The sequence below is a fragment of the Strix aluco genome, chromosome Z (assembly GCF_031877795.1).
Source record: "Strix aluco isolate bStrAlu1 chromosome Z, bStrAlu1.hap1, whole genome shotgun sequence".
In the NCBI taxonomy this organism is placed as follows: domain Eukaryota; kingdom Metazoa; phylum Chordata; class Aves; order Strigiformes; family Strigidae; genus Strix; species Strix aluco.
Genome location: NC_133971.1, coordinates 85902232 through 85928736, shown reverse-complemented (window position 1 = coordinate 85928736; position 26505 = coordinate 85902232). Strand labels below are relative to the sequence as shown.

The 26505-nt window shown below is 51.9% G+C and overlaps 1 protein-coding gene across 10 annotated transcripts in view; it reads left to right on the top strand.

The window, feature by feature from the left end:
• The window catches only part of CNTFR (ciliary neurotrophic factor receptor), a 209881-nt gene that overhangs the window by 132901 nt on the left and 50475 nt on the right, over window positions 1–26505 (top strand). For all 10 annotated transcript variants that reach the window (XM_074813720.1, XM_074813718.1, XM_074813719.1 and 7 more), the window contains one exon: window positions 16562–16792. In XM_074813720.1, coding sequence (XP_074669821.1) covers window positions 16562–16792 — 231 coding nt within the window. The remainder of the gene's footprint in view (window positions 1–16561; window positions 16793–26505) is intronic.

Below are 26505 nucleotides of genomic sequence, written 5' to 3'. Positions count from 1 at the left end.
GATGTCCAGGCGTTGGGCGCGCTGCTGGATAACACAGCTCTGCTGGTGAAGAGCTGGTGGGGAATGGATGTTTTGTTATGCCTAAGTGCACTTCTGCTCTCTGGAGAGAGGTCCTCTCTGTACTCTGCCGGTCTGTGCTGCTTGCAGGGGGCTGCATCTGCTGCCTCCAAGATCCAAACTGAAATAAAGCCAAGGAGGTTGCTGAGCATCGCTCACAGAGGTAACAGAGCTACAGAGGGGGATCAGGGTCCCATCCTGTTGTGAGTGGCAGGAAGGCTGGCTCACGACAGCAGCTCACAACACAAACCTGCATGGTGCAGACTGTATGCACAGCAGGCCACTGTTGGGGGCTTGTCCTGGTAGCCTCATGTCTATGCATCTGTCCCAGTGCAGATCTTCTCCAACTAGGCTGGCGACCTCTGCTCACCATCCGCATTGTTTATGCGCAGACTGTCTCCCAGGAGAACAGTAAGGCGAGCCTAGAGCGCTCCCGAGGGGCGTCTCCAGCCATAGCCGTGAACTTGAGATGTAGGATGAGTCACAGAGAGCCTCTTGACTCCAGCCAAGCCACAAGCCTTGGCAGGTCTGCGTCTGCGGCTTGCCTGCACTGCTGTGTGGTTGCTCCAGCTGACAGCATGCTGTGCAAGTGAGAAACTGAGGCACACGGGAGTGAGAGTGCATTAAATCCAGAAGCTAAAGTCTGTCTGTCTGCTTCTCACCCTGCAATTTCACCAGTCTCCATGTCTGGCCATAACTGGAAGCCTGGAGACCTGCCACAACCTGTGCCAGCTGCTGGGGCAACTGGAAAGGCTTGGAGCAAAGCATGAAAATCGAATTATTTGGAGTGGGAAGGGGCTGCTGAGCTCTGCAGGACTCCTGCTGTTGGGAGAGGATGTAGCATTACCTGGGATGCAGCAAGGCACCTGGCTGGTGATCACATCCAAGTTCCTATGCTCAGCAGACTTAATTAGTTTTACCTTTGTAGTGGGAAGCACAGTGCCTTCAGTTTGTCTTTTCTTCCTTTGGGTGGGGATCCCTGCTGTGCGGCGTAGAGGAAGGGCAGCTCAGGAGTTTGGGTCCGCACTGGTGCCTCCTAGCTCTCAGAGCATCACATAAGCCCCTTGCCAGGGGGAGGAACCATGACCATTGCCAATGGCCACAAGCTCACTTGCTAGTGAGCTGCAGCTCCATTCCCACTGGTGCTCCACTTGGAAGTCACTTTACTGGGACTCTTCTCTGCCTCCTTTGTGCTTGAAGACCCTCCCCAGCTTTGCCCAATAATACCCAGTCCTTGCCTTACCCTATCCCAGCATTGTAGGGCACAGTCCTTTGGGTGCTAAGAGGAAGGGTGTTGCTCCTCCCTGGTCTTGCAGGATGCTTGTGCTCTCTTGCTGGACTCATTGCAAGCATCCTCCTCTTGGTCTTGGTCAGGTGTAATAGCTCTGCCAGCTCCATGGTTTCTGTTGGTTGAGAGCCTTTAGGGATGCCTGCAGGCTGCCTTACTGCTTTTCCCATCAAGTCAAAGGCACTCTGCTGATTTACAGCTGTGGCACACTGGGTCTCCCTCTGCTCATGCAACTCCTCTGGCTCTCGGCCCTGAGACAGACATATCCATCCATCCCTCCCAGTTTGCAAAGAGAGTTTCTGTTGTTTTCAACCCAGGTTGCTGTAGACTGATCCTCACTTTTATGGAGAGTGAGCCTTGAATATTCAAGAAACACTAGTGAACTCGGTGTGACCATGGTTGACACGTTCTGGCCCTTAATTAATTAGCATTGATCATACTTCACTTCCAACAGTGGAGGAGGGAGCTGCAGCTCAGGGAAGCAGTGAAGCATTGCAATATAATCACTCCAGCCATTTTCACGCTGCCTGTAGGTGCTCTTCAAAAGTTACATAGCTGCTGCATTGGCAGCATGGGAGACAGGAAAATCCTGAAGGAATAGTAGTGACATGAGACTTTGGAAGCTGTCATTTTAGAAGCAACATTTGTTTATACATTTATGCAGGGTTGGGGGTTTTTTTCCTTATTTTTTTTTCTGATTCTTGGCATTGTCTTATCTTGACTTAGCCTTAGCGAAGGTGCTGCTCACATCTCCTGCATGGCAGCAGGGTCAGCATGGGGTCCATCAGCCCACCAGGAGATTCAGGTGTCGAAGCATGGGACCTCCATGTGCTCCCTTTGCTCCCAGCTCCCCCATCCAAGTGCAGCAGCACCCTTGCAACCCTTGGACACCAAGAAGTGCTGTTTAGGAAGTGGGATGTGCCTTGCTCCCAAGAAATTCAGAGGAGGTTGGGGGTTGGGTCAGTCATTTGAGAATGGAGGTGTCTACCCTATCTGAGCAAGATATACCCAGTGGTCAGCCTTTCTCAGTGTTGGTGAACCTTCCCTCCATGTGAAGTTGTCCATCTCCCTCCATAATCTGGGCAAGTCTTTTCCACTGAGCTCTGTGAGTCCATGGGCTTTTGTATCTGTGACGTACTTCTTTCTCCATATTTTTGCAATTTTGATCTTGGCAGCTCCAAGAGATGGCCTTGGGCATCCTTCTATTGATCTATGAGTAGGACTTTGGGATATAAACCCAGAAGGAAAATTTCAGGATTTAGGTAGGCAGATTTAATCCCATTACATTCTTCATCCTGCCCTAAATCACAGCTCCAGAGTGAAGACCACACAGCGAGAGCCAAGAGCATGTCACAGCTTTTTTAACATGTTGTATGATGTTGCAAATGTGTCTCCTAGCCTGGTACATATTGAACTCTCCCGCGAACGTTGAATGTCTTTAATTCATGCTGTGGCCTGGGCGAGCATCTCCTGAATTTGTCCTTGCACAACCCATTGCCAGCAGGTCCCATTCGGGCTGTGACTGTGTGCTGGCAGCCCCGGCTCTGGTGGGCTTTCTCTCACACGCAACACACATGCACAGCTGCCTTGCCAGGGTGCTGGGAAAGGCAGTGCCAGGGCTGGAAGAGGACTGGGAGGTGGGTGTCAGCAGGCAGAGACATTTGAGTCAGGCCCAGTAGCAGAAGGGATTAGTGGATATGAGCTGTTAGTTGATTTAATTGTATTTTCCTTCCTCCAGTGAGTTTGGGCCATTTTTCTTAACTTACTTAGCCCTAAGGAGTTTTTTAGTGTAACCAGTATTTATGGAAGGCTCTTTGCTTTGCTACTTCAGGAGGAGTCATCACTGTACAATACAGCCACCGTCTCATATCCCCATAAGCCACCACTGCAGCACCCGAGTGCTGGCATCTCAAGGGAAGTACCAGGAGTTCAAGATGGATAAAAAGACAGCAGCTCAAATGAATTCTGTGCTTTGGGTATTTGTATTTCAGCAGGGTCAGGAGAGCCCAACCAAACCCTGGCATCGATGTACCAGGTGCCATAGGATCACAGGGGAAGAGGAAAATCAGAGCCTAGCTCTGATGCAAACAACTTGCACACGCTTGGGCCAGTCATTTAATCTCCTCTGGGGACTTCAGATCCATCTGTAAGATGGGGAGAATGATGCTCTCCTCATTTGTCTCATCTGTTTGAGTTGTCAACTCGTTATGGTTGCATCTTGCTGAGTGCTGGCGCAGAGCAGTGGGTGACAGGGTGCCCATCCCTGGGGGGCTGCAGGCAGTGCGGCAGCATGAGTGCTGGGGAAAAGCTGCCTCCATCCCCTGCGCTGGGACCCTGTGCTTCCCGTGAGGGGCATCTCTGTTGAGAAGTGCTTCCTGCCAATCCGTGAGAAATTGATGGGAAAAATCCTCAGGAGAGCCATTTTCCATTGGAAAATGAAGTCCCATCAACATCTGAATGTTTTACAAAATCATATTTCTCTGTCGGTGGAAAGAAAAAAAAACAACTTTGAGCAGGCTGAAGGGGTGTAGTTTGTCTTTTTGCTATTTTTCAGGAATGCTTAGGTTCTTCACTTTGAATTGACACCCCCTTCCCCATAAGAAGAAAAAGGTTGCAAAGCCCTTTGTACAACACAGTGGAGAGGTTTTGAAAAAAATCTAAAAGACATGAAACCCTTTCGTTTCCTTCTGAAGGAAAGAACTTTGCCCCCCTCCCCCCCCCCCCCCCCCCCCTCTTTGTTTTAATCTTTAATGAAGAATTTTTGGAAGTTTGGACTTTTGCCCTGATGGGGCTAGAGCAGCATTTTCCAACTTCATGGCATCCTGAGCTTGTTCTGACCGTGCCAGAGCCACAGGGGGCTGTGAGTGCCGGAGCCCAAGGAGCCAGAACATCTCCTCTCGCTTGTCCCTGTGCAGGTGGCCGCTCTCCCCGTCGCCATCTCCCATGGGCTGGCAGTCGCTCTCCCTGGGTGGGCTGCAGAGCATCCTGGTTTTGCTCTGCTTCAGTTTGTTTTCTATTCATGGCCTCAAGCTGGAGGTAGGGGAAGAGCCGCTTGCTGCCTGTAGCTGCTTCCCATGCGTGTGTGCATAGATTTGCACTTATTTTCTCTCCTTAAGGACTTTCTCATATTCCCCCTCCTGAAGGCAGCATGTGCGGTTGTTCGCAGGCTCCTGCCTGTGGGCAATTTCCCCCTCCTCCTTACTACCATTCACTCCTTCATCCTTCTCCTCTTCCTCCCTCCTGATGGAGACAGCCTCTCACAGCCGATTCATTTCAGAGATGTTTTTCCCTGCCAAAGCCAAGATTTTTCTCTCTCCCATCACGCTTAGTCTGGAAGTGGGAGGGGGAAGCAGGTTTTGGGTATGGTTTGGGTTTTTTTGGGCAATAAATAATTTCAGCATGCTGAAGAGGCAGGAGAGCAAAGCCGGCATTAGGCTACATTGAAATACTCCATTTGTTCTGGGAGTCTTTCTCCCCTCTGCAGGCTTCCTCTAGCATTTAATTTTAAAGCAAGTCACTATTATTTTTTGTTTTCTGACTTTCCAGAGGAGATTCCCGTATTATTTCGGCTTGCCTGAAGATTTCCACACACACCAGAACTTTTTGTTTGGCTTTTCTTTCCTCTTTGCTTTCTTTTTGCCAGGGTTAAAAGCCCCAAGTCAGCAGGGTACTTAAACACATGCTGAAAGTTAAGGGCTTGCCTAAGTGCTTTGCTGACTTGGAGCCAAAGATATTTTCTCAAGTCCTTTAAATGCTTCAGAACCTGAATTCAAAACGTTTTACAGAAATTCCAGAATTCAAGTATCTCTTGTGCTAATAATAGTTGTAATTCAATAGCGCCTTCAGATAGCTGGAGCTCTAGACACGATGAGCTTCTGTATAATCTTACTTTCAGAAAATACGCTTCCCTAAAATCTTCTACTTCAAACCCAAGACCTCTCTAGAGAGCTGGGCACGTTTATTTGTATTTCAGTCAATGAACATAACTGGCCTTTTAGCTGTTGTTTTGCAATAAGACATTCGAAGCTTTTAAGTGTTGAAATTTAGGAAATAATGGGCAATTAGTTCAAATCACGCTGAATGAGTGTCTGCTCCTGAACTAACATTTGCTCATCATCCCCAACACAGGGAAGAGAAAAAAACAACCACCAACTTGATGGCTCTCTGAAACAGCAGCATCAGTAATTGGAGGTTAGGAGATGCTCTCAAAGGCAGGCTGAGCTCCCATTTCACAGAGCCCAAAAGCAGCGCTGCTCTCTGCCTTTGAGAGTTTAGTCAGAGGGATGGCAATAAAAGTGGTACGGAGAGGGAATAATGATGGGTAGACAAGCAGGGAAGGCTCTGTGGAGGGGGAGGTGTTTCCAGAAATGGAGAGGCAGCTAACATTTAATAGAAATTATGGTGCAGTTGTTTCAGGCTCTGCATGGTGAACCCGGGGCCTCTGCCACCAGCTGGCCAGTGGGAGCTGCTTGGAAGTGCTCAGCTGCTTAATGAAGAGCATCTTCTTCAGAGGTTTTGGAAAGGGTGCTGGACACCGGTGGTCGGGGCACCAACAAGGGAGCAGGACCAGGCAGGGGCTGGCTTAATTTACGACCCTCCAGGGAGTTGCGTGGACCCTCTGAGGAGTTGCCTGCACCCTTCTCTGAAAGCAGCTGGAAATGGGAAACACAGCTGAAAGCTCCTAGCTTACTGTCCTCATTTTAAGGCTTTCTTTTCAGAGGTGGTATGATCTCTTGTCAGCTTTGGCCTTGTGCTTTGCATCTCTGTGCATCTGCAGAAGAAGGGATACAAAGCCTCTGTGTATATGCCCCCAAAACAATGTGCTTTCAGTCTCCTGCTGTCTCATAGACATACATCTCACTGTAGGGATCATCCACTTAGTGCACAGAAGACCCTGTCTGTCCTACCTGCCCAGAGACATCTGCAAAAGGTTGTGCCACCCCCAATAGCTCTTTGACTGTAGAATAAGTTGCAAATACTCAGGTAGCTCTCAAATAGTGCTGAGCCCTGTGAGGAGCTCAGAAACCATTTGGGGACCACAATCCTGCAGTCGATCATCTGTGGCTCAGCTAAACCTTCCAGCCCATAACCAGAGACAGCCACATTCAGCCCCAGTGTGGAGCCTGCTTCCAAGCTCTGCTCGAGATCCAGGAGCTCTGTCCTGGTGTCCTGTCATGGTCTGTAATGCTCATTTAGCTACACTCAGGGATTTTTTTTGATGTCTCTAGTGGAAATGATGCTCTTTCCCCTGTGCCATGGGTCTGATATGTTGCCCTCTTTCACCCGAGAGGTGCTTGCACCCAGCAGATGCTCTGTGTGACTGTCGGGCTGTAGCTCTGCAGCTGTGCCACGACTCAGCACGCGCCAGTGATTGTTTCCAGGCTTGGCTTTGCTCGAGGATCCTTCGGAGTGAAAAGCATGAAATGAAAATGTAATATCTCGTTATAACCAAGGCAAATCCTGAGGCCTTGGTTTAATTGTTAATACAACCCCTGATGGGCAGAGTAGATGGTTGCCTTATTATTAATACTGCTTTGAAATCATCACCAGGCTCCAGAATTGCAAGTGTTGCTTGGAGAAGTGAATGATGGTGACTGAGTCCAAAAAAAAAAAAAGACTTGCGAAAATGCTTCCCATTTTATTAGCATCTATTCTTCCCACCCTCTGTTCATAGTGCTGCCCTGTCAGCAGCTCAGTTCCTCTGCTATCCCATAGCCACGTGCACAAAGAAAAGTCTTGGTGTTGATGCAGGGGGAAGAAATCCCTCTCTTGGGAAGAAACGAGTCCTGGGACATAACCTCCAGTGGATGTAAGCAAAAAGTATTGGTGTTTCTGCTGGGAGTTCATGGGCATCACTGACAATACTTTGGTGCTGCCCTACAGGGGCACGCCCATGTCTTGGTGCTACAGGTTGCACCCCTGCTTTGATTTCTAAATCTAGCCTGGGTGATGCCTTTGAGTCCTAGCCCTATGTGCTGTGTACCCTGTGTCTGGGCCATAAGGAGGAAGGTGAACCTTCTGTACCTGTGGTTAAGAAAGCAGAGGAGTTTTTCCATCCTCAGGCCGCAGAAGTTCATGTGTTAAGTTGCAGCGGTCCCAGCTTCAAGCCCAGCTGCTGCCGATCCACCCAGGGGTGTGAGCGTTACATCTGTAAGCGACAAGCCACTGGCCTACAGCAGGCAAAACCCAAGCCAACAGACAGACAGAAAGAGCCTGAGGGGCTGAATTTTAGAGCTATTAAATGATTAAATGCAAGGGAAAAAAAAGTTAATTTAACATCGCGGTTGTGATTTTACACACCCAAGAGCCTGGAAATTGAGAGCTCTGCTTCTCACACAGGGATCGTAACTTGGCACTGCACAGATTGTACAGTATGTAAAATTAGACCGGAGAAATAGTAAATATGCTGCAGGGACCAATACTGTCTTGGCAGAAGGAGGATGGACTGAGTGGGACCCAACAGGTCTTTTACGCCTCTGACTTCCATAATTCTGTGCTAATAAAAAAATATTGCACAATGCCTGATGCTAATCCACAGCCATGAGTGGGGTGAAGCGGGAGCCGGGTTTTTATGTGAACAAATAGCGGTCGCCCCCAGTGTATTTGTGCAGAGGAAGGCTGTTATTTGAGGGCGGGCACGTGGGCATTGGCAGACAGCAATGGAGGAGTGTATGCTGTGCACCGGGCTTAAGAGGCAGGTTGCGGTCAGCAGGGTGCGAGGTCCCCTAATGTCTCTATCCGGCTCTGACCCCCTCCCCAAAGCTTGGTAAATACAGGCGTCTTTGTGCTGTTGCTGGACCACAATGAGCTTTTCTTGTGTTTACAGCTGTGATTTGGGCACCTAATTCTGAATTGTATTGATTTCCCTTTAAATGGCATTGAAAAGCCTGATCTAAGCACTCTTTTGTGGCCTAGAGTTATTTGTCCTGTCTGCATGAAAAAGCAGGACCAGAAAACAAGCCTTTAATTCATTTGCAGTGCTAACACCAGCTACCTGGCAGTGAAGAGGAAAGGCTCAAGTGAGCCCCATTTGGAGGATATTGGTAGGATCTTTCTGCTGTGTGCTGGTTCCCTTTAGTGCCATTCATCATCCTCTGGTCCTCCAACCTCTTACCCCTCCATATCATACTGCCCCATATGCTGGGGAGCTATGATATAGATGTAGAGATTGGAGGAGTTGCTGCTTCACCCAGCAAATGCTCTTCCTTGTAACGAGACGTCTCAAGTTGACTTTGCAAGGAAGCCAAGTGGGCAAGGTCCCATCCAGCCTTCCCTTTGCCTTAGGATGAAAATGGTGTCATAGCTCTGCCTGTCCCAGCAAGGAGAGCACTTGGAGTCCCAGGACACACAGACATTTTTGGACCAGAACAGCTAAGACATCCAAGTGAAGGTTTTACCAAGACCTTCTGCTGGAAAACAGATCAACACATGAGCTCAGGTCCCCCCCTGGGATGCAAGAGCAAAGTCTCCTGGGAAGAAAAAGTCAAGAGCACCAGGCCAACAGCATCCAGACCTCTCTGCAGAGCAGCTGAGCAGAAAAGCAGAAGTAGCAGCAGAGGTTCATCTTCTCCTGGTCCTGCCTATGGCAACACAAGATCATCAGCGCTAGAGGTATGTGACCATTGCAGATGGGTACGCACCAGCATTAGCACCTTCTGGCAGAGCTCAGTCCTACCCTGAAGCCATGGGAAAGGCTAGCTTCTTTGGGGTCTCCTACCCATGCATGGCTGGAGACTCCTGCCTCTACCAGTGCAGGATGGACTTGGTGGCTGTTCCCAGGTTTGCTGTCCCCTGCTACGCCCAACAAGAGCTGAATGTGATGGCATGTGGGGAAACAAGGCTGCCTCTGACATGGAGCCCTTTTGACTTGCAGCAAGGAGCACTGCCAGCATGATGCTTCAGGCTGATGTGATTTGGCAGGTCTAAATTGCCGCGAGAGGCTTTGTCCCAACATGGGGCTGCTGAAAAGGCACCAAGACCAAGACGAGACACGGACATAGCAGTTCTGTCCTGGCACAGGGAGTGCACACTCTGCCCTGGTGAGAACCCACTCAGACAGGGCCAAAGCTGTTGGCTCAGCTAGTCTAGTGATGTGATACAAGCAGCAAAATGATGCTAAAGTTACTTGTCTGCTAAGGCAGCTTCCCCCATCGTGCTACCATGTCTCCCAGCCAGACCTCAGCGTGGGACCGCAGCCCACAAGGCACGGGGGAGCTGCCGCATCCCTTGGGGCTGAGCCAGTGCTGCAGCAAGGACTTGGCCCTTGCTTCTGCTGTGAGTTTGTGTTGTTTCTGCTTCCAGCAGTGGGTCTCTGTTCTGTGGTTTCCCACTGGGTTTAGCACTGCGTTTTCTCCCCAGGAGGGTGCTTATGCCCTGCCACTGCATAGCCTTGTTGGCCCCCATGCACAAGCCATACAAGTGCCACCATCCTGACGGTGCCATCATCCCAACTGTGCCACCTGGAGCTCAGTCCCAGGGATGGCATGCCAAGCTGGTAGCAGAGCAGGCATCACACCTCCCCATTGCTGGACAGGAAGATAACTTCTTCATGGAACAAACATCAGCCTCTTGCAACCGAGTGGCTAGAAGGGCCACAAAGGCCCTTTTCACCCTGTGATGGACATCCCCAGCTGGGTTTGGGATGTAGCTGCAGAGGGAGGTGCACTCAGCTGCAGAGCAGTGGTGGGAGGTAAGGCTGCTGCAAAGCTGGAGGAGAGCTGCTTTGGGAGCAACAGGGCTTTGCCAGCCCTCACAGGAGGACATTTTGTGGTCACATCCAGGCCAAGAGAAGAGTCTCTCCTGCCCTGGAGCTTGGCCTGAGCCAAGCATGGTGGAGGGGGAAAGCGCCTCCTTTACAACACCCATGAAGTAAAACAAGGTCTGTTTCCAGGCTATCGTGGAGTGATTGAGTACAAGTCCTTTGGCACCCATCTGTTATCTCTTAATTAAAGTTTCTTGCTAATTATTTTTTCTTGTCAAGAGAGCAAAGCTGCTGACTCCAGGGATTTACCAAAGTAGAGCAAACAAACCTGGGCTCTGCTTGCTGCAGTTCTTCATTAATGGACAAAATTAACTTGGAACAGTCCATATCTTTGGCTACATCGATGACACTTAATTACGCCTGTTTCCTTACAAAGATGTATCTACTTTTAAATCACTCATGGAAGAACTGCCTCCTTAAGCATGAAATTCCTTCTCCTTGAAGGAAAGGTTTCTGCTGGCAACAAAAGCTGTGCAAAGACCAAGTGGCACCAGAGGGAGTAGATGTGAGGAGATCAAGGAAGAAGTGTGCTTTGGGAGGATGGTGTCAGGAAACCCACTCCAGTGCCAGATACTGTTTCATCTCAGAAGGGCAGACATCAGGGCTGTGAAGCTGCAGATGGGAGCAGAGCCAACGGCATCCCTTGGACACGGTTGGTGCTGCTCAGGCCAGTGAACATGGGAGCTGGAGCAAGAAAGAAGCCACAGGGTTGTGCCACTGCTCTGTCCAATAGCTGGAGAAGGCCAGGAATCTGCCCCATCCAGAAGGGAGATGGTCAGGCCACCTCTCCTTCGTCTTGCCCTCTCCACCCTCTGGGGTTCCCCGCTCATCTCCTGTGAGCTTATTCATCTCATTTACCACAGGAAGCTGCAGGAAATGAGACCTCACCAGTTTATCTGCTTGAAAAGCTCCGGAATAGCTCTGGCACTGTGTAAATCTTAATTGTGTAATTTATGAATACATACACAGAGTTAATTAGTTGCTGAGGTAATTATTTGTGGCTAGTTGCTTAGCTGTCAGAGGGAGGTACAAAGGCTAACAGGGTGATGTGAAGGCCTCTCTGTCCAAAGGCACATACTCCATCCTGCTGCAGAAGTGTTCCATGTTGTTGGGGGAAGTGGGGACATGGCCTTTCTTGCTGCCTCAGTTTCCCTGTCTGCAAAAGAGGGACAGAGCCAGAGGCTGTGTATCCTGCAGAGGAGAAGAGTGCTTGTATCTGTGCCCAAAAATGCTGTAGTGCCTTCCTTTTGCTCACTCTCTGCTTACACCAGCCACAACCCCATGGTGCATTTGGGCAGAGGGCTCCAGAGGAACAGTTGGCCCAGTCTGCCTGAAAATCACTGTGACAGTGAGGGCAGTTTTGGCCCCCACGTGTGCGTGCTGGAGGTTGGCTTGCAACAGGCCCTGGCACAAAGAGCCCTATTGAGGGGCTGCGGTGACCACCAGCACCGGGAATGCAAACCATCTTGTCTACTTCCTCTGCTCACTGTTCAAAAGACCCCTCAGGCATCTGGGCATGAACCTCTGGAGCCACATCAGTGGCACAGCTCCATGCATGCTGCATAGAGCAGTGTCCAGCGGCACACTTGCCCTGGCAGCTGCCCATGCTGGCAGAGTGGGAGCCTTGGCAGGAACAGAGGGAGAGCAGCCAGTGCAGATGGAGGGTCCCAAGAGGAGTTTTACTCCTTCCCAGCATGGCACATGCCAGGGCAGCCCTTGGGTTTGCAGGATTTCCCTGTGTTGCTGCCCTCGCAGTCTTGATGCAGATCAAGATTTGTTAAGAAGGAGAATGAAGATGATATTTCTATTGAGGAGCTCCAGCTGAGCAGGATGGCTTTGGGAAGCATCAAACACATTCCCAATGGGGTCCACATCTCAGCTGCTTTGTCTCATCTTCCCTCCATGTCTCTGTACTGGACTGTTGGTCCCCATTGTGTTGCAGTTGCACAGATTGCACCATCAAGTTGTCAGTTGTCATCACTAGGAGGACAGCAAAGCAGCTTGCAACTTGTTTCACTGAGCTGCCCCAGGTCCACTGCTGGGAGCTGTGCATGTCTGTCCCACAGGTGGCTCCCGTCTTCTCTCCACTGCAGCTTTGCAGGGCTGTGGGTAAAGCTGTAATTTCTGTCCCCATTATGCATCACCACGGCTCCTTTCCAATTCTGGGACTTTATGTCATAAGCCATGCTGTCCCTGACTGGCATGCTGTGCTGTGGCAGAGGATGTGGTCCTTCATTGGGTTGGATGCTCAGAGGCATGTTGCTAGTTGGGGTGCAGCATCACAACCTCTCCATCATGTGTGCTTCACCCTTGTGCTATCAGCCAACCCAAAAAGTGGCGTACTTTGGAGGAGCAGGGTGGTCTAGGGACAAGGCAGCATCTCTAAATATCAATTCTAGCCAATGACCACAGCAGTGCTGGTGGAAAGGGGTCTCTGGAAGTGTCTAGTCTAGTGTTCCTTCCACTCAGAAAGGGACTATCCTCAACAGTAGACCAGATCAGCCATGGCTTTGACAACAGAGCCCTGACAACCTCCGAGGATGGAAATCCTCCTCTCTGTGGATACCTGTTCCAGGGCCACACCACCCCCCTGGAGAGTAAATATTCGTCCATGTCTAGCTCGAACCTCCTGAGCTGCAGCCCCTGCCTGTTAGCCCTCCTTCTGCCCATGCCACCAGTCGATGTCCACCCAGCGGGGCTGGCCCTGCAACACAGGCACCGTCTTGGTCATTGATCCATGTGTTACCAGAGGTGTGATGACCAGGAGGGATAGACAGACCTCCCTCCCTCCCCTCCTTACTTGAGGGAGGTGTGAGGCTCAGTGTGGGCTGGGGGGTGCAGTCTTGCCTATACTCAGCCTGTGGGAGTTGAAGACTCCCAGTAAAAGCTCTGGTCACCCTTGCCCATCCCCATTGTAAAGCAGAACTGGTGTCTGCAGCACAAGACAGGGCTGCTCCAGCACGGGGGAGGGCGTGGGGGGGGGATGTCACCATGGTGCCCCTTCCCAAAGGGGCTGCCACGCATCTGCACAGCTATGTGGTTGAGTGGGACTCCTGTGCCTGGCATGGGGCAGGAGAGACAAGGGGACCTGGTTCAGCTCCAGTAAGAGCCTCAGCAATCCTGGCTGGGAGAAACGCCTCCTCCAGAGCTGTGCTTTGGGTTTCTCCTTCGTCAGGGGTCTTAAATCATTGCCTTGGAAAGGAGCATTGCTTTCAAAGACCTGTCTTCCAGGAATGGCTCCCTCAGCCCTTCTGGATGAGTGCCAACATGTTTGCACTGTGTTTAAGGACAAATAGGAAATAATTCAAGGTGCCTTTTCCCCCTTCCCAGCTTAGTCCTGCTGCTACCAGCTACAGACAAGCTCTCAGCCACAGTCCTGAGAAGCAGAGCTGGGCACCCCACAGCTTTCCTTCACTCTCAAACCTTCCCTGGGGCTACACACGAGGCAGGCGGGAGCCAGGCAAGGCAGGCAAATCTGTGGGTACATTGCTGCACTGAGCCTTTCTCCACACAAGGCTGGTGGGGGTGCGGTGTCTCCAGTGTCTCTGCTGAGTAGATCCCCAAGTGTAAGGCCAGGAGAGTCAATGGTCTTTTGTGAGCCAGCAGGAAAGGGGAAGAGAGAATGTCTTTATCTTATGTAGTAGAAGAAATTAGAGGAGAATTTGAATAAGGTACTGGGACTCCTTAGCTCTGTTATCTGTATCTATCCATCCACCCATCTGCCTAGTCATCTGTCCATCCATCCATCCATCCATCCATCCATCCATCCATCCATCCATCCATCCATCTATCCGTCCATCCATCTACTTGCATAGTCATCCATCCTTTCATGTTCATACATTCCCTCCACCCCATCTGTGCCCTGCCAGCAGGCTGTCCAGCTGTCTGCAATCACATGCATTCATTCATCCGTCCACCCATCCATCTTCTTCCACATTTCTGCCTATCTTCCTGTTTATGTGGGCCCATTCCAGCCGCCCCTCCTCACACAGATGCCTCAGCTTACATGTTCTCCCCTCTTTCTGCACTAAGATTTTTTAAGATACTTGGAACACACTTGTCTGATCAGCAGTTTCTTAAAGGTCCTCACCCTTGGCTAGTGTCTGAGATGATCCTAAGGCATCTCACCAGCATCTTACTCACTACAACCAAATTTTTCCCCATCTATTCTTAGCACCCCCTTTCCCAGCAGGGATAGCATCCACAAAGGTGCTGTTTCCCTGTCAGAAGTAGGTGTCCTGACAGACCATCTGCAGGAGGACTCAGACCTGCCAGGAACTCTTCCAGGGCCAGTCTCACCCAGAGGCTCTCTCCTTTGCAGATGGGCTCAGGCTTTCACACATGCCCATGGCATCCAGTGGCTGGATCATGCCATGTGGTCCCACCTATCAACAGCACTCAGGAGCTGATGTCTAGAGAGGGAGAAAAGAGCAGGACAAGCATGGGGGATGCTTCTCCAATCCTTTCCTACCATCAGCTGCCTGCAGCCTCAACAGACTTACCAGGAGCTCAGTGTTTTACTGCCCTGGGTGGTGTCTTCTGCTATGGATTCATTTAATCACAATTTTCCCCCAAATGTTGACATCCACAGCATCTGATGGACATGGGTTTCTGTAATTCAATCACACTTTGTGTGAAAAAGCACTTTCTTTTGCTTTTTTTTTTTTCATTTGCTACCCTTTATTTTATTAGGAGAAAGAGCAAGCGGTCTTTTTCTATTTGTCCTTTCCATGTCAGTCATCATTGCTTAGGTGTCTATCACGTCTCCACTCAGTTGTGTCCTTTTACGGATGAAGGGATCAAGTCTGCTAAGCCATCCTTAGGCAGGGACTGTTACCAGCCTTTGCTGTTCTTGTTTCCTTTTTCTGCTCTGTTTTCAGCTGAACTGTACTTGTAATGGCATGGGGACAGATTTGTGTGCAGCTTTTAGGGTAAAGCACTTTCCATTTTGTTCTCAATCCCTTTCTGAATAATTCTTGGAGTTGGGTTTGTGTTTTTGGTCACCACTGAGCTGATGTTTTCAGGGATGTGAGTCTGATGACTCCAAGATATTTTTCTATGGAGGCTGCAGCTCATTTGGTGCCATGAGTGCATAGGGGAAACAAGGCTTCATTTTCCCTGTGTACATCCCTGTGCATTTATTGACACAGTGTTAGTGTCTAGTGGGTCTGTACCATGATGTTCTGCAACACTTTTGCACCCAGCTGTAATTTGGCTACTCTGACAGCCTCAGCAGCACGCTGTCTCCTCTCACTGCCTCGACCCCCTTTTCCCTTTGACTTACGATGGTGTTGGGCAGCTCTGATCCAGCTCTGATCTCTGTGAACTTCACTGGTGGTGTCTTCTGCTGCCATGTGTGACCACTTGTTCTCACCTTTGGTCTGCTGACCTTTAGCTGCTATAAATCCTTGCAAGGACTTTCTTCGTGTGTCAGGGCTGCTTGATTTCCTTGGAAGGCACCTTGTCAAATGTGTTTTTGAAACCCAGGAGTATTTTGAGAACTGAAACACCCTTGTCTGTGCACAAAGGCTTGGTGAAGCCTTGAAGGAACCTCATTCCCTGCTCATCCACCTGTCCTGCTACACCCCATGTCATGAACACACACAAAGTGTGCAGTTTTATCCTTGCCACACGCAACTCAGCGCAGCCAGTGTAGCAACATGGGAAAGATTCAATTGCTAAGGATCATTAATGAATGTCAGCTCGAGCTCCTGTCCAGAAACCTGAGAAAATTCAATTAGGCAGCTGGTGCCCAATGAGCTGTATTGCCCCACTCACAAGATGCTAAATCAAGCAGCTCAGCAAGGCATCATGTTATTGTAGAGAGAGAAGAAAAGCCAGGCAGGGAGACAAACAGCATAGCATGCAGCAAGCAGCTGCCCCTTTCCAAAGCCCAGCATGGGTAGGTTGCAATCCTCCCACCTGGTTTCCTGGGCAGGGAATTGCAATGGCAGCTGCCTGCTTCCCACCTTCACTAGTAAATAACTCAGGTTTAGCGGTGAAAAGTCCTGGGGCTCTGTCACCCCTCTGCTGGGAGTTTCTGGTGCATGCATTTGGTTTTCAACCTGCAACAAGTCACGTAGATACAGGAGTGGCAGTGACTTGCTGGGGTGAGCATCTGGCCATGCTGTGGGGCATTTGGCTGGTGAGCCGTACATGCAGCCCTGAGATGTCTCCTCCAAGGTTAAGATCAGAGAAAAGCATCCTGTGAGATGGAGGTGGTCCTTGAGTCCTGATCCTGTGGTCTTTGCCAGCTGATCTACTCTAGTCTAAGGTTAAAATAAATCATTATCAGGGCTAGTAGGAGAACTTGGGCTTCCCTGGCCATCAATGCAGTGTCAGTCCATGCCCCAGTCCTTCTCTTGCTTCCTGCATATGATGGTAAGATCCATTTCCAAGGCAGCCATGCCCATGGGTCTCTGACTCACCTGTTTTTCTCCTCTTCCTCCCCACAGACAGCCACATCCAATATGAGCGGGTAGGCGCAGATGTGACCATGAAGTGTGGCTCCATGGACTGGGATGCAGCCGTGACCTGGACGGCCAATGGCACTGACATCGATGCGTCCCACCTGAATGGGTCCTACCTGATCCTGAAGAAAGTCGACCTGACGCAGAGCGGCCAGTACTCCTGCTACGAGGGCTCCTCCTGGCACCTCAAATACCAGACCTACCTGAGGGTGGGAAGTGAGTACCCTAGCATGCAACATTGAGGGGGACAGAGCCACACTCTCTGCTCCCATATTGACCCCTCACAGTCCACTCCTGCCATGCCAACCCCTGTGCTTTCCATGCATGTGGTAGCCTCCTTCACCCCACCATATGAGCTCCCCGTGGCATACTAATCCGAGCAGCAGGATGCTGAAATCATCATTCTGCCCCACACTTTGCATCAAAGCCAGTAGATTAAATGATGCCCCAGGAATAATTTGGGAAGGGATGATGCTTCTCCATCTAGCTTGGTGCCATGACCACCATGTCCACAGGTGGAAAGAGTTGGGGCTGAGCTGTCAGAGGGGATTGCAGCCAGGAAGAAGTCCTGGCTGGGGTTACAGCAACATGGTTGTTTCAGAGGAGCAGCCAAAAGGTGGTGGCAGTTGCTCTGTGTTTGCAGGAGCCTCTGTGCACATTGGAGGCAACTGCACGTTTCCCACCATTTTGCATATCTTAAGTGCGAGATGCGCTGATTCGCAAGTCTCAGCATGGGAGATAAGAGTTGTGCTATATTTCACATGATGCTGAGAGCTGATAGCAGCTGTGTGTTTGGTGGGCTGCTGTGTTTGTACAGCTGATAGCAACTGTGTGTTTCACAGTACGGCATCTGCAACCGGCAGTGGTGGGTGTCTGGGGGCACCAGCCAGCATAGCTGTCTGTGGAATGGTAACTGCTGCGGAGGATGCTGCGAGACACCAGCTGGAAGCCCCACCAGCTGGGGATGCATTGTGTAGGTAGCCATACATTCCCAGGTTTGGAGGACACAGCAGAGCTTTTCTCTGCTCCTTGTCTCACCTTCTTCACCTTGCATCATAGCCAGGGTGGCATTTCCATCCTAGATGGTGGTCCAGGGGCAGAGGGTCACAGGAGGACCAGCCATGGCCACCATAAGCCCTGCAAATCAGGCAGGAGGGTCTCACTGCACCTGTAGGTCAGACTGAAGAAATCCAAGTCTCAGGGATGCTGCATGTTGTCCAATTCATGGTTTGAGATCTGCTGGGAGGGATCCTGGCACATGGGCCAAGGGGAAGGGGTGCTGGAAGAAACTGAAAGGCAATATGAGAAGCAGGCAAGCGGGGAGCAGCCAGCGTAGAGCAGGGGGTATGGCAGCGAGTAGGTATAGAGGCTGGGAGCATGGCAGACAAAAAGACAGTGGGAGATGAGTCAGGGGCCTCTCAACCGTGCTGTCGGGGTCAGGAGGTGTTCATGGGTAGTTCGGAGGCAGGGAAGGCAGGAGCTGGGTGCAGTGCAGGCAGCAGCAGGAGGAGGCTGTGCAGCTCCTCTGCTTGGGCACATGTTAGCCAGATTCCATCTGGGGAGGGGTCCCAGACCATGCCAGTGCACAGGGGACTGCAGCCCAGGTCTGGAGGAAATGAGGGGACCAGGGAGGGGGCTGCAGTCTCGAGCCTCCTCCTCTGCAGCTGTGGCATCGCTGTGACTTTGCAATGGCTCTTCCATCTGCTAAGCACCTCGCTAATAGTAATCCCTGTCAATCCGCTCAGGGACCCGTGGGAATTGCTCAGTGTTAGAGCCCAAATCCTGCTGTTTCCTATTACTGCGGTGTTCCCATTTTCTGGAGGCTCACAGCCCCCCTGAGTACCGGGCAGCTGAGGAGCCCAGTTGGACACTGCAGGGGCCACCAGCCCTGGGAGAGAGAGTGACAAATAAATAAGTGAATGCCCAGTGTTAACACAATTAAGTATGCAAGGAACTAATCAGGTGAGACACTTTTAGTGGTAATTAATTTAATTGCCTGGATTTTAATTTAATGTTCTCTGCGAGGTTTCTTTTCCCAGCACTGCCACCCCCAGCCCCTGCCTGCATCCCCCACAACTTTTCTGCCTCTACAGGATTGATTCCCTGGAGGTGTGTGGGCTGCTACACCGGTTCAGGAGCATCCCAGGAGGGGATGGAGATGGGGATGGAGATGGAACTGGGCATGGTGATGGAGGTGGAGATGGGTGGCTCACAGAGGTTTTGCAGCATAGCCCTGTGGTAGCATCCCTGCTGCAGCTGAGCTCACCAGGAGCCCAGACCTGGGATTTGAGGGATCTTGGACTCGTTTCGTTTCAATTGCATGGGAAGTTAAATGAAAACAGGCCTGTGCCTGCATTTTCCCCTCTTACTGGGGCAACAAGAAAGATGACAGCAGTACAAGTGAGGGGCTGGGGGCCACATGCAGAGAAGTGCTGGGGATCTCATTAAATAAATGATGGTACCTGGAGTGTACCCCTGAAGCGAGGCAGGGACGCTCCTGGGCAGAGAACGCTGCAGGAAGGATGTGGGGAGGGAGTGGAGAAGGGCTGGGAGGACTGGGAAAGGGTGTCAGTTAGCAAAGTGAGCTCCATCATGGGGGTCAGTGAACACAGGGGTAAAGGGAGACCTGCCAGGAGTCAAGCTGAGTGAGCCCTTGCAGAGGAAATGAAAAGGGCGGTTAGCCATATAAATATGGAGCAAACGAGGAGAGAAGAGTGGAGCTGGCTCTGCAGCCAGGTTTCAGGGGAGATTAAAGGTAAGCTCAGAAGAGCCCGATACTGAATAAACGCCACTGGGTCTGAGTGGCGATACTGAGAGCGAGGGCAGTGCAGGCTGGGGGAGAGGATGGAGGATAAAATCTGGAGACAGTCCTCTGCCGTGGAGGCACCTTCAAAGAAAATCACGCATTGAAGGCTTGGGGAGCACCTCATCCCCAGGTGAGGACATCTCCTGTTCATTAGCAAGGCTTATTAGCAACTGAGAGGTCAGTGGTGGTACCCAGTGCTGTGGGGAGAGGCAATGTGTCTCTTGTGCTTGAGAGAAGGAAAAATCCTGATCAGACAGCCTGACCCCACAGCACAGCAGGGCCGCGGGGCACGCTTGGAAGAGGGAGCAATTAAAGACATGGAGAGAAATGGAAAATGGGAGAAAAATACAAGGGGGACTTGCCAGGGATATATCACACCAGATTAATGTGATAGCTCTCTTTGATAAGGGAACTGATTTCCTAAGCCCAGAAATGTGGTCGATGTAATCTGTCTTGACTTCAGTGAAGTATTTGCTATGATGCCACATGGGAAATTATGAGTTAAACCAGAGAAAATGTGGATTAGTATGAGAGTTGGAACACAGCTTAGGAAATGGCTAAAGGGGATCAGATTGTGCTGAAAGGGGAGCTGCTGGAAGGGATGGGGGAGCTTCGGCATCAGCCTTTGGACCATTCTCAGTGGTGTTTCCAGTAATGGCTCTGGCCCACAAGGACCAGGGAGCTCCAGTGAGATGTGCCAGTGGCTGTGGGGGGACCTGGGGATTTCTGGGGTGGGGATTTCATGCTGGTGGGGCCAGGATGCTATGTAATGGTGCAAAAGGCACAAAGTGCGTGAAGTGTGGGTCATCAATGTGCTTCAGGACATGGGTAGCTCAACTGGTCCTTGGGGTGTGGTTTGACACCAGGGTCCACATCATGGGGAATGTGGCCCGAAGCCAGCAGCACCCCGTAGAGGCTGGGGATAGCCAGGCTGTCTCATCCCCTGCAAAGATGGGGACATCAGTGCACTTGCAGTGGTGACAGTGTGCATCCAGGGATAGGGTGATGTACAGATGGAGAGCCCACCTCAGAGAGGAGAAAGGGCCCACAGGCTTGCTTATCCGTAACGGTCCCAGATCACCCATCTCCAGAGTGAGAATCATCCCGAGCACAAATAGGGCCAGGGGAAGGTGGCACTTCTGCAGGGAAACCTCTTCCAGGGGACTTTGAGCAGCGACGTGTTGCTCTGCCTCCTTTTTTCAGGCAGCTGAGCATAAGGTGAAGCACAGGAGAGCAACCAGGATGCTCCGTGTTTACCTCCAGTGGATCCCCTTCCCTGCAGCCTAGAAAGTGGCAGATGCCCAAGCGTGTCCAGAAGCAGCAGGCAATGGGGCCAGGGCTTTTTGCATGCCAGGCATCCCTGACTTGAACCCAGGGCTGAGCACCAGGAACAGGCAGGAGGGAGGGGAAGACTCCTGGTACTGGGAGCGCGGCACCAGGCTCCCGGCTGCCCCCTCAAGCAACAGCTCTGCATTTGGAAATGCACGGCCAGAGGACCCAGGGATGGATATAACAAAGACGTTGGGAAATAATGTGCTCTTGAGGTTTGGCACACAGCTCCGTGCATTACAGAATGTTATAAAAATACTGCTAATGGGCCAGAGAGGAGTGGAAATGCACGGCGGAAAGGCTGCCAGAAGCTGGAGAGCACACATGGGAGCGGGGAGGCCTTGTGTGCAAAGAGGGAAGAGAGAGAGGCAGCCAGGGCGGGTGTCCATCCTTCTGCTCCCATCCCTCTGTCCTGTTCTAACTTGCTTATCTCCATCCTGACCTGACGGCTCTGCCCATTTGCACCTCTCCTTTCACCCCTCTGCCCGGCTTTGGGGATGCCCAAGTGCTGCTGGCCATGCTGCTGACCCCTGTTGCTCTGCCCACTGCCTAAGGAGGCTGCTGCCTGGTGGACTGGGGTGCAGGCAGGATGGGATCTGCATGGGAGAGAAAATATAGCAAAACCTCCTCCAGCAGCAGGGACACAGGTCAGGGTGGAGGCAGTGGGGTTGTCCTCTGCGTTGCAGTGGTGACACAGGGGGTTGTTAGCCCGGTGCCAGCCGCAGCCCTGCCCCATGGTCATCACTGCCTCCCAGGCGATGGTGGGAATGGGGCTGGCAGAGGGCAAGCAGCTCTGGGCTGGCCTCCTTCCTCCGTGTCTGTCACTGCAGTGGCTGGCGAGAGAAAAGGGAAAAAACATGCGGTTTGACGGAAAACTACATGGAAAAACAACCAAATTAACAGAAAAACAAACAAAGCAAAACCAAAGAGAGGGAGGGGAGAAGGGGCAAAGCAACAGGAACCACATGTGAGCGGGGAGGCCGGGAGAGCCCGAGTGTGTTCTCTGGCCTGATTAGCAAGCGATCAAACATTGGCCACTAATAAATAATCAGAACCTCCCTCTTCTCTGCCTTAGAAGTCCCTCTCCTCCCAGCTGGGCTCCAGCTGCAACCGGAGGGTTGGACTGCAGTTTGCATATTTATTTTTTTTTAATAACTTTTTTTCTTTTTCACCCATCCAAAATAAAGAAGAAACAGAGAAGGTAACCTCTCAATGTAAAACATGCACCTCTGGCTCCCCCAGAGAGGAGCACTGAGGCAGTTATGAGCATCCCATGATGGGCACTGGCTAAACAGCAGAGAAAGACCATGCTGGGGACCGGTGTCTGCCCACCTGCTTCCATAGGTTAGTTTGGTGGGAAGAACTGCAGGAATGCACTGCCGACACACTAGCTTGGGAAAACAGAGGTTTGGCTGGCACCAGCAGCCAGCAGTGAGGATGCCTCTGCCTCAGAGCAGGGTGTCACTGCTCAGGCCAGTGCTCCTGCTGCTGGCACGGATGCTCATGGAGAAGCACGGGCTCGGGGTCAGCGCGTGCAGATATTTCCCTGCTCGTGTCCAGCGATCTGTGACGCAGGGCTTGTGTTTTTTTTAAAAGCCCTTTTGATGGATTTTTCCCCTATGAACTTATCCAATTCCTTCCCGCAGCCGTGTAAACTAAGGTTATTTCGAGAGCAGCAAGTTAAACATGACTGCAACCGTTCCCTGGCACCAGGGCCAGCTGGCAGGGAGCAGTGCCCGCCCCTGTGATCCCTCTCACCCTCCAAATGTGCTCTTGCCCCTTGGGGACAGCCCCATGCAAGGTCAGCCCAAAGACTGTGCCCAAGAAGTGCTTGGGGCAGGACCACATTAACCTGGACCAAACCTATGACAGGGATGGAGCTAATAAATTTAAGCATGTGGCTGCTGATATTCCAGCATCAGGAGATTCACCCAAAGCTGTTGAGTTTATTGCTGTGGATGTGGTTGATTTTCCTCTACATGCCTGCAGCACAGGGGACTGGGTTGGTCCCGTGGCCCTGGGGGGCTTCAGAGCCAAGCATTACCCCCTGGTTCCTGAGAGCCACAGAAAGGGAGTGTCACAGACAAGGTCAACCAGATTGTAGGAGTGCTTCGTTCATCGAAATTCAGCTTTATTTCACAAGGTATGCGGGCTCTCCAATTGCTCCCTTTCCGTGCTGAGCTGTTTGTTCACGGCTGGGAAAACTCAACGGACAAACTTTGCTGTCTGTGCCCAGATTTCAGGTCTTGGCCCAGCTGGGAGCTAGAAAGGCATGCTGGGTAGCAATATTCAAATTGCCATCCCAGCTTTTTAGGGAGAAGGCCAAAAAAAAGAAAAAAAACCCACCCAAAAACCCCACCACGCTCCCAAATGCAATTAGTCTTAATCGAATTAGGAGCTGGACTAGAAAAACAAACACGTTTGCAGGCAGCGGGCGACCTTTCTGCCCCGTCCGGCAGGATGCACACTGCTGTGCCACAGCGGGAAGCGCTGAATGAAGCCATGCCCTGTGGCCCGTGTGTGCACACACTCACACGCTTGCACCCGCACGTGCACACACCCGCGCCCCGCTGTGTTCCTCCCATCCTTCCCATTGCCGGGCTGGGCAGCCTGCCCAGCTGCAGCATAGCAGAGTGATGCTTCTTTGGCTCACTATGTAAAATATGATAATCTGGGGCAGCCGGTGTCAGAAACAATAAAAATATCCCCTCTCCCATCCTTGCGGCCCCCCGCTTCGTGCGGGGGAGCTAGGGGCGGTGAGGAGTGCGCAGTGGTGAGGCGAGCGGAGCGGCACGTGGCATTTATTAGGTGCCGCAGCATGGGACCGCAGTGCTGGCAGCTCTGCCCTGGCCTCGCTGATGCTGTGTCCTGTGAACCCCCTACCCAAGGGCAGAGCACGCCTAGGAGGTGATCAGTGTGTGCAGGTTCCCATGTCCCATGGCAGGTCCCCACCGATACCTGAAGGGATGTGGCCCCACACTTGACCCTACATTTGACTGATGAGCTCATGCCGGGTTGCGTGCTTTGGAGAGATCACGGCTTCACCCTTCACCTGAGTCATGGCAGGAGCATCGCATGGTGTGGGGGCACCGAGAAGCAGAGAAGGTGGTCACCCCCTTGCCAACCCACTCCCCAGGGTGGAGATGGGGGAGTTCCAGGGTTGCCGGTGGCCAGCCAGAGCCAGGGATGAAGCGTCCATCAGAGAAAAGGTGCTTGAGGTTCTGGGACCCTCTTGGTGAGAACCTGGTAGGGTCCCAAGCTTTGGACCTACATGTGAAACAAACCCAGAGGCTCCCCGTGCATCCCCTCCTGCAGCAGGGCTGGAGATGAGCTCATAGGATGGGGCAGGGGGCCAGCCTGGGTCTTCCCCCCTGGTCCTGTCCCAGCAGCTGCAGGGCTGTAGGAGAATAAAAAGGACTTTGGAGCTCAACAGCTTCCCGGGAAATCCTCCCTGTCCTTGCCTAGCATGAATGCCAAAGGCATCCCGTGTCCCCAGGCTGATGGCAGCACAGCCTCCTCCCACTCTCCTGAGGTTTGTTTATCCTCCTTAACATGACAAAAACAGCCCCCTAATTAAAGAAGCTCAAGTCCAGTCTAAACAGCTTCCACAACCCCTGCTCTGCAGTGCCAGGAATTAGGGATGTCCTGGTCTGGGAGGACAATGCCTCCTTGGCTGGGGGATGGTGGCGTCGGGCTGGGACCGTGCCTGCCGCGGGGGGCAGGGGGCAGAGGGGGCACACGCTGGTGCTCTGTTTGTGCTGGCCTCCGCGCCAGGAAGGATTTTGTCTCGGCTGCTCCTAAGTGCCCCGTGTCAAAATATTTGGCTCGAGCTTCCTGCCGGTGGTCCCCAGCTTCAAGGGTGCTGGGAGGGGAAGGACCAGCCGGGATGTGGCCACCTTCTGTCGCTGCAGCCATGGGCAGGGGGCAAAGGGGTCCATGCTCCATGTGTGGATACTTCTTTTCCTTCTCCACACACAGCCCCACACAGCTGTGGCACTTAAATAAAATCACAGTCTGCTTCACAGACAGTGCTGGAAGAAGAAACCCTGACAATGTCACCAGCACGGGGTATAGCTCTTGCCTGTCACCAGCCACATGGGCCCATGTCCACAGGGACCCAGGTCAGGTAGTCTCCCCAGGGATGGGAAGACCCTACAGTGAGGATCCTTTGTGACCCCATCCCTTCTGCATGGAAGGAGAGGCGATGGCAGGAAGCAGCAAATCCTCATCTTTTCCCGGCTTCCAGTGCTTCTGCATCCCTCTACAAAACTGCTGGAGGCTGCTGGGAACCATGGTGGGGCCCAGACAGGCAGTGAGGTCCCGACCAAGGGCTCAGCGAGGTCAGGGCAGGATCCAGTGTACTTCAGCATGAAAGACATTGTCATTAGCTATGGTTTCCCAAGCCTGTGCTTCTGCTGTAAATAATTTAGCAGAATAAATATGTGCTAACAGCAGGTCAGGGCGGGGAGGAGAGAAGAGGGAGGAGAGTCTTGGGTCTGGAAAGTTGGGAAGGACACTGGGAATAAAGTGAGATTATTTTCTTCCCGTTAGCAGGATAGGGTGGTGTCTTCCCCCCGGAAAAGGAGTCAGAGGGTTCCCATGCCCAATAGATCCCTTCTTTCCCCAGTCCCCTCCTGAGCTGTCAGCATTGGTACCAGAGGCAACTGCAGGACAATTTCCAGTTGCTCTTGCTCCAAGCACTTTAATGCTGTTTAAACAATTACGCAGTTGATAAATTTTGACAAGACGAGATAGAAATAGCCTGGGAGAGCCACGCAGTAGAAATGCTCTAAACAGATGTCCCTTTTCTCCCCCTCCTCTGCTCCCTGGGGGTCTTTATCATTTGCTGCCAACTAAACAAGACAGTGTTTGCATGAGTTGGGATGATGGGGAGGGGGAGCAAAATGCCTCATTAAAATGGTTTATGATACCATCCCTAGGGTGACGGCAGCTTGTTTTCTCTCCAGGATGGTCTCCTCTGCACCAATGGGAGCCATGCACAGCCTGCCAAGCACAGATGTGGCTAACGGCAGACCGTTCTTCCCTCTCCCCGCCAGCTCACAGGGTACCAGACTGGGCAGCCTGGCTGCTGGTGTTGCAAGGGACGGAGAAGGGTGCGGGTTGTTTGCCAAAAGCAAGTGAGCAATGACTACCTGCTGTGCCAAGCAGCAGGGGAAAATTGGAGGGGAAATTTGGTCTCTCTCTGGGGTCATGAAGAGCTGGAGGTCAACAGTGCCTGCACAGACCTCATGCAGCAGGGACCAGCAGCAGCTCCCCAGCGCTGCAGTTTGTTCTAGCTGAAAGACGTGGAGGGCAAAACAACCACAAAACCAGGGCTGGACCAGAATCTGGTCCACAGGGGAACCTTGATGTCCTGTGTGACTGAGCTCGGATGTGTAGGGAGAGGAGATGGATGCTGCTGTCCATCTCTGGAGGCCAGGAGATCACTCAATGTGTCCATGCCAGGAAACTGCAGGGAGGTTAGGAGCCAGAGCTGAAACCTTGGTGCTGTATTTTTGCTCATGTTAGGCTACCTTGTTCTGAGCACTCTCAACCCTGGATGTTTTTCCTCTTCATAGCCTTATAGTGTGTGTGGCTTTGTGCTGAGCACACCCCAGCTCAGTGCATGGTCCATGAGGAGCAGCCTTTCACGGTGTGGGTTGTCATATGTCACAGGTGCACGTGCCCTGTCCTCTCACTCAGGGAAGAAGGCAGAGGGCTGTGAGCTGCTCTCTGCCTTTCAGCTGCTTTCTGGATGCTGTGCAAGCTGTGTTGGTCCAGGCCAGTGCCTGGG